Genomic DNA, 8,006 nt, shown 5'->3' on the forward strand with positions numbered 1-8,006 from the left:
CAAATGTTTGACGTTGGGACAATAAAGCGGTAATCGAGGAACTTGCCTTCCGACGGCACGTGACGTTGTCGTTTGAGCGCACGCTCCGCGTAGGTCTCATGCTTGTCGGTCACCGCGGCCTCCAACGGTGCAACACGCAAACCACCTACACTCTCGGTTTCACCAACACTCATCTGTCCGGATAATGGGTTCTGGATTTTGCACACCCCATTTTCAAAGTTGGGCTGCTGGACAATGTTAGCGGATCGAGACAGGTAGTCGCCGCCTGAGGGTAATCCTCCATCACCGTGTCAAATAGGATGCGTACATCATACAAAGACATCGTATCGCGTTGCAAGGCCAACGTCACAGTGTCAAAGTTCTCCAGTTGCGCAAGCAGCAAGTCGACCTCACGGTCTTCACGAGTGGACAGGCGTAGCTCGTCGAGATCCGCATCATCGTCAATAAGTGCGATAAAGGTACGGATGTCCACATATCGTTGAACTATGGTATAAACGGAACTCCAACGAGTTGCGTTCATCGTGCGTGCCACGAGCAGTGTGTGCCGACGGAGCTTGGAGGCAGGAATAATGTTTTTCAACTTCCGCATAACGGTGTTGATTTTTTGGATCAAAACGTCATGGGATTCCAAAAATTGTCGCATGAACAGGTTGAAACGGTGGCTAGCACAACCCACCAATGGGCGTCCAGTCCTGCGAGCAAAAGCCACATTGGTCGAGCAATTGTCCCGCACAAACGCCACAACGTTATCCATAGACTTTCCATAGTAGTCCAACACAAACTGGATGTAGTTGAGATGAGCGTCGGCACTGAGAGACTCCTCCTCATTCATTGGTGCAAACGACAGTAGGACACGTTGGTAGCCAATCACATTGTCGGATGGGAACGTAGCGAAAACAGCAACGTAACGAGTTGACCCAGTCGTCCAGCCGTCAAACACAAGTGCAAATTTAGATGGTAGGGTGCGTCGGAGCTTCGCTTCCACAACTTGGCACACCAAATGCATGTACTTCCGCAGAGTGCTGGTCGTCATGGACCCTAAGGTAGTATAACGTTTGGCGTACACGTTTTCACAGAACGCGAACGGTAGCAGGGACATAGTGATCCAAGCCAACCATCCAAATACGTTGCGCACAGTGCTAGGGACCATAGACTCGAAGAGATGCGAAGGGTTCGCACCAGGGGTACTAGCAAGGGTAGCGTGCTCAGGGTGGTCGGTGTTTATGTGGGAGCACAAGTTCGTATACCCCGATGCATTTTGCGTCCGGCGGACACCACAGCGACACACCCAGATACGGCTGTCGGGGGACATACGGGTGAAGTAAAGCTCAGCAAGAGCCTTACCACGGAGGGCGTTCGAAGGGGCAGACATCAAAAGCAAATATGAGTGGTCGGCGAGATGCCCTGTCAATTTAAGTGGTTGAGAACTCTTTGCATGCTTCGCCAGTCGTTTTTCGTTTTGTTGCTTATGCCAATCAGATGCTTGTGGTCCTTCTTATTGGTGGAATTTCTTCAAATGAAATGCAAGTAAATTGTTTACGAATTATTTGGTCGATACGAATCATTTACTTTGCTGACACAAAAACCAGAAGAATTTATTTATATATGGAAGCATTTCGGATTATTTATTCAATGACAGAATTTCAAAGAATTATTTATTTTATTTAAATTATTGAATACTATTCTTTTTAGATAATTTTTTCATAGGCCTTGCACGCGGACACCCACCATGGACGTTAATGCTTGTCATAAACATGCATCATGAGCAACAGCGACTGATCCATCGCAGCCGAGAGCCTCTGCGTCTCAAGTTTGCCCTATTGCGCCGTAGAGACTACAGTACTCAGCTAACGATACCTAATGTGAGCTTCACTTTGAACACCTTTACCGATGCCGACTGCCTCACCAAGTTCCACTTCTCCAGGTCAACCCTGGGATCTCTTGTCACTTTCCTTCGCATCCCACCACGGGTCGTTACCCCAGAACGAACCACGTGCAGTGGTGTCGAGGCTCTCTGTATCCTGCTCCGCCGTTTTGCAGTACTCGATCGATGGTCCGACCTTATCACTATGTTTGGGCGTTCTCTAAGTGGCCTTTGCAACATATTTCTGCACGTTCTCGACCACATTTACTCCAACTTTGCCGAAATCATCTTTCTGGACCGCGACCGTATCAGCACCAAATTGCACGAGCTCAGCCAAGCGGTTGTAGCAAAAGGAACCGAAGTTCACAACGTATATGCGTTTATTGATAGGACCGTACGAGAGTGCTGCCGGCCGGAGGGAAACGAGCGACAGCGGACAGTGTATAATGGGCACAAACGACGCCATGCCGTGAAATACCAGACCCTGGTGACCCCCGATGGAATCATTGCCCATACATTTGGCCCAATCGAAGGTCGTCGTCATGACCTCACAATACCGCCATTCCAACTTGGAAAATGTTGATGCTCGGTTTCAAGGATTCGTCGTGTACGGTGACCTGGCTTACGGTTACTCCGACCAGCTGACTTCTCCGTTTGGTGGAGCACGTTTAACAGAAGCCCAACGCAGAGTGAACAAAAGTATGAGTCGTGTGCGAGTAAGTGTGGAATGGTCCTTTGGACAGGTTCTACAATACTGGCCAATTGTCGACTTCAAAAAAAAGATTCGCATCGGAAATAGCCCTATTTCCAAGATGTACAAAGTCGCCGTTCTGTTGACTAATTGCATCACTTGTGATCGAGGGAAAAATACACATAACGTGATCGATCAGTGACGGGCCGAATTTTCAGTGATGGGCCGATTTCTTTTGTCCAATAGTCTTACAAATAAATTCTGATTGGATGAAATAGAAACTCTTAATGCAAATAACCTTGTAAAACATAATGGTGGGAAAAGAAGTATATTTCGAAGGTTTACTCATTTGAATTTCAAGAAAATGCCGCCAAGAACGCCGTACACACATGACGCGCTGAGCCTGGCCGTCCAAGCAGTTTTAAGCGAAGAACATACTGTTCCCTTCCCTCTGCTGCAAGCGCATATGACATTCCGCAACATACACTTCGCAAACATGTGGCCAAAGCCAAGTCCGGCGTCAACACCAATGACGTAAGCATGGGACCATCTTCTCTGCTGCCGCGTATGTTCGAGGACGACTTGGCAACATGGGTGCTCGTAATGGCACGCGACGGTCATCCTGCCGGCTGTCGCGAATTCAAATAGAAGGCAACCCAGATGCTCCAGCGCGTACACGGCATCCAACATCTCCCGAGTCTGTCCACTAGCTGGTACAGTCGGTTCTTGGGCCGTCACCCTGACCTCAAGGTCATGAAAGCACAGGTGCTCACCAAGTCTCGCAATTCTGTCTACTCCATTACCATTGTTGAGTTTGTCCAACAACTCGCACATTCGGCGTCCTTGGTATACATGGACCCAACACGGATTTTCAACATGGATGAAACCAGCTTCTCTCCTTCGAAGACATCCAAGAAGGTGGTCATCCACAAATTAACAACATCTGTCCATGCCAATGAGTTCACTGCTTCGACACATGTTACCATCGTGGCGTGTGTTGGAGGAGATGGAAGGAAGCTACCACCGCTGTTTGTCCTGCCTGGCCAACGTGTCTCAACTGCAACCTGTGACAATCTCATAATTCCTGGCGCTGCTGTGACGACGTCTGAGAAGGGTTGGACCAATTCTTTCATATGTCGCAAGTGGCTGTCCATGCTTGACGCGAACATTCCGTCGAGAACACAGCGACCGATTCTGCTCATCATGCACGGCTGCTCATGAAGCCAAGGCACTCAACATTTTGTTGCTGTTTCTGCGGTTGCGATTGCATGTGATGTTTGGGCGAATTCGACGAGCACGACTGCCATCCAAAATGGCTTTGTGTGCACTGGATTGTGTCCGTTGTCTCTGGACAAGATGATGTACCGGCTGTTGCTTTTCAAACCATCTTCTCTACCAAGCAATGATTTGGATGATTCCTGGGTGCAAGAAATCGACATGGTGCATGGCGAGGTACGCGACAAGGATCTTCGGAAACCTCAAGTGAAGACGTCGACGAAGTCCTCGAAAAAGACCTTGAAAGTTGGAGGCATGTTTATTTCGTCGGCCTACAATGAGTTGCTTCAAGCTCAAGCTACAGCCAAGCCAAAGCGCAAGAAGAAGAAAACTGGACAAGGGGAAGTGTCGTTGCCGGTTGCACCCAGCGACGGCAACGTAGTTGTTGAATGTGTTGTGTAGGTTGTAAATCAATCCATTGCATTTGAAATATTTTTTTCGATTAAATTCTATTTATACTTCGAATTAATTCTATTGGACAGTTTATTTACGTATGAAGCCTCTACATTACTTGGATTTAATTCGATTGGATATGGTTTGAGTAGAAGTACAGTGAATCAATTTTATTGGACAGTACATACATATATTTGTGAAGTGATTATTTTACTTTGTGGGGCTTATTATGTGAACACAAGACAGGAAATCCTACATTGATGTAAAAGTGACGTTGGATTTCACAGTTTTCCAAAGCATCGTGCCCACCTCGAAGGATGACCTTCACTGGCTAACCGTTGTCCTGCCCCCTTACCATCTTCCGTTGTAGAGAAGTATTACAGCCTGGGGTACTATGCGGACGCAGGCGCACTTCATGATGACGAACATTACGCTGCAGGCACCCGCAATGGGCGCCAGGGAGGAAAATCGAGAAATGAGAAACTTTTATTGGCATCACTCGTTGACAAAGAAAACCAACCATTCAGGCACAGCATAACCAGCCAAGTTTTTCTGCCTGCGCCCGTACTCTGTGAGGAGAATTGATGGCCTGGTGAGTTTCATCCGTTCGAAGATTGGTTGACATAATTCTTCAAAATCTTATTCCTTTCGAGATATGATATTCCTTTATCAATTTATAATTTTCAGGTTGCTGGTCATGGTTTGCTACAACCCTATTCAATAATTAAATCAAGTATAAAATTCGGCCCATCACTGGGACTCGATGGAAATTCTGCAACTTTGGAATCTATTTCTGCGAACATGAACTGTCTAAACCGATTGCGTCTGATAGTGCTTGACGCAGCCGTTCAGAATATGTCATGGTCATACCTGTAGCACAAATACCCGTGGACGAATTCATCAACGAAAATCGAAAAATTTCGGCCCATCTCTGGTCGATCACGTTAGCGTGTACTTTGGTTTACCCCCACCGTCATTAGAAGAATATTTGCTTGTTAACATGGAATGAATACTTCAAGTTGTAAATTGATCTTGCTATTTCGACTTTTCAGCAACAACTTGGATTAACGTTAACTTTCCCATCTCAATCAAGAGACGTTCGAGTTGGTCGTTGCGCTTAGCACTCTCGGACATTTGAGCCAAGCGAATCTTTTGCTCTTCCTTGTCGAACTCGAGGCGCTCCACTCTATAACTATGATCGTCAGAGTGTTTTTGTTTTAAAAATAAGTAAATCCTGAAGAGCCGAGTCATACTCCTCCTTCTTTTGAGCAGTCCCTCAGTACGCTGCCGTTTGGCAACGCGCTGTTCTGCCTCCAGGCATAATTGAGACTCCGTCGATTCCATTGAGTCACGCCGTTTCGGGTCCTTCTCTTTCTTTGCCTTCTTTGCTTGATCATTTACTTCGCGGCGATCGACAAGGTCCTGCAACAGCTGAACTTGCTCCGTGACCTCTTCTTCGCTGCCCGTTCCCCACAGTCGTTGCGCCCTGTCGGATGACTTGAACGTTTCCAACATGAACTCGTAGTGGTCTTGGGCAGAGTGGTGTGGAATGTCCATCTCAAAGCACACAGAGATGTTGGCGGCGACAGTCTTTCCGCGCAGAGTCAGTGTACCGTACTCGCCCGTCGTACGACTCAACACGAAGAACCTCACGAAGCAGAGCTAGGTCCATCTCGGTGCTCCAGGCGAGCTGCTTTTCCATGGGCTTTCCCATGGTCGATCAAATTGAGCTGTGGAAAGTTGACGTTCATCACCCTGCCACATCTCATTTTGATTGGCTATGATACTTCACGGACCTTAGGGATGAAAGCCTGCAAACTTCCCCACTTTTTATACTACAGTATCTTTCGAGCAAAGTCTGAAATCTTCGGAATTCGAATCGAAGTTCAAGTCTGGAAAGTGAGGACTTGCTACGTCCCTACCGTATTTTTCGACTCAATGTTGACTGTGGTACTCCGTTGCGCATCACCAGTTTCTGTTCCGACGTTTTCAACTTTGATTGGCAATTCGAATGCGTTGTGGGGAGTATATGTTTTCGAGATATATATGCGTTTTGATCGAGTGAAACCGAATCGGACGAAATGGAGCCTGAATGTGGGAGTCCCTGTATTGCAAGATGACACGCTTCTGCTCGTACATGTACCTCGAGTATTTGTACTCTTTGGGCTTGCGCCGCGTGGGTCGAGGCATGTCGTCAAATTTTCTGTGATTGGGTGTGGTGTTTCAGATTTCAAAACCCTTCATTCAAATTGTCATTTTCAAATATCGCGCCACTATGTGGATAATATACAGTATATAAAAGGGTATGCATAATCTGGAGGGATCACCAATGGAGCAAATAAAAAATTTAGAGGTTGCCAAACGGTGTACCACACTCAACATTGAGTCGTAAAATACGGTTGTAGCAATGCACAGCAGGGCATGTCAGCTAGGGGTTAAGGCATCTCAGTTGTCATAACGCTATCAAATCACTTCTCACTTTACCAACTACTGCGCCTTCCTCTTCGCACGCACGTTTACATCAGTGGTTTGCGATAGCGAACCACTATTGACATCAAAATATTTTTTGCATTGCCTTATCATGCCCCATGCTTATCTTTCACCCATCACACTCGAAGTACCCTTATCATGCCCCATGCTTATCTTTCACCCATCACACTCGAAGTACTTGTACTACTTGCAACAATCACCCAACATTTCACCAGGTTATCCATTGTACCACCACATACTACATGTTGTAGGTTCAATCGCGAAGGTATCATCAGACAGACTGGTACTAGTTACTTGTCAAACAACGGGTACCAGTCATTGCAATTGGTCCCGAGCTCCGTCCCGGCTACTGTATTCCGTGGTGATTCACGAGAAGATATATCGGTATTTGGACGAGGAAAACAAGAACCTATTACTACGCATATATCGATATATTTAGAGATAATGAGGGGTTTACGAAATGTCTACGAAACCCTTATAATCTTATCTTTCGCTTGCAGCGATAAAGGTATTTGTATTTGCCACACACTTTGACTCTGTTGAATCTGCGCACACAAGAACGATGAATGATACGCATGTAAATCAAATGTAATATAATACTTCTTGATGAGAACTTAGGGCATCCCCACCGGTGCGACTGTATAATCAGACTGTAAAATACAGTTTTACAGTTCCTGTATTTTGTTTTTTGTCAACCCCAGCGGTAAAACTGAAAAATATCCGAATAACGTTCTTATCCGGAAATGAACGCCTGGCGCGCACGTTTGTGCGAAGGCATGATGGCGTGGGAGGACGACGATGATGACATGGATCAAGCTTGGGAGATTCTTGGCTTTCATCAGTCTTCTGCGCGCCCTAAAGGCTCTACTGCCAACCGCCAGCCAAACCTACCACGAGATAGCGAGGCTGCGCATGCTCGGATTTACCGTGACTACTTTGGCCCCAATCCAATGGATTGCGCCGTCGGAGTACTGATTGAAGTTGGTTTCGATACGCGACCAGAATTGGTCTGACTTCTGACCGCTACCCTTGGACGCATCTTGAGAGATGTTGATCCATGACCGGACAAGCTGGCAGTCTTCGTCGGTCGTGAAGTTGGAGCCACGGACGGCCTTGGCTGATTCCATTTCTGAACCAACTGATTGTTGACTCCATAACGCACATGATTGGATAAAATTATCCATAGATAGCATGTTATTGGCTAATTCGTCAAAACTGTATTTTACAGTCGCGACTGTAAATCTGGCCGATTTGGCGTCTCGCGGTAAAATTTTACAGTTTCCTGTATTTTAC

At 46.6% G+C, this 8,006-nt stretch overlaps 2 protein-coding genes across 3 annotated transcripts; one reads left to right on the plus strand and one right to left on the minus strand.

Annotated features, from left to right (window-relative positions):
• Window positions 1-2,069: 2,069 nt before the first annotated feature.
• Window positions 2,070-3,203, plus strand: H257_13142 (hypothetical protein; the record flags this gene model as incomplete). Its single annotated transcript, XM_009840598.1, has 2 exons — window positions 2,070-2,397; window positions 3,064-3,203. The coding sequence occupies 2 exons, from the start codon at window positions 2,070-2,072 to the stop codon at window positions 3,201-3,203; spliced, it is 468 nt and encodes a 155-aa protein (XP_009838900.1).
• Window positions 3,204-5,230: 2,027 nt separating this feature from the next.
• Window positions 5,231-5,973, minus strand: H257_13143. Of its 2 annotated transcripts, XM_009840600.1 has the most exons (2): window positions 5,477-5,973; window positions 5,231-5,409 (listed from the first exon to the last, which is right to left on the minus strand). In XM_009840600.1, exons 1-2 carry the CDS (start codon window positions 5,778-5,780, stop codon window positions 5,312-5,314), a joined length of 402 nt encoding a protein of 133 aa, XP_009838902.1. In that variant the 5' UTR covers window positions 5,781-5,973; the 3' UTR covers window positions 5,231-5,311. The 2 variants fall into 2 exon arrangements, with proteins under 2 accessions (XP_009838902.1, XP_009838901.1); XM_009840599.1 differs by having other exon boundaries at window positions 5,231-5,973.
• Between the last annotated feature and the right edge of the window lie 2,033 nt (window positions 5,974-8,006).

This window comes from Aphanomyces astaci (genome assembly GCF_000520075.1).
Source record: "Aphanomyces astaci strain APO3 unplaced genomic scaffold supercont1.45, whole genome shotgun sequence".
NCBI lineage: Eukaryota > Oomycota > Saprolegniomycetes > Saprolegniales > Verrucalvaceae > Aphanomyces > Aphanomyces astaci.

What these genes read in the sequence shown, in the direction of transcription:
- H257_13143 (XM_009840599.1), bottom strand. Translation starts at nt 5,780, where the DNA reads ATGGACATTCCACACCACTCTGCCCAAGACCACTACGAGTTCATGTTG.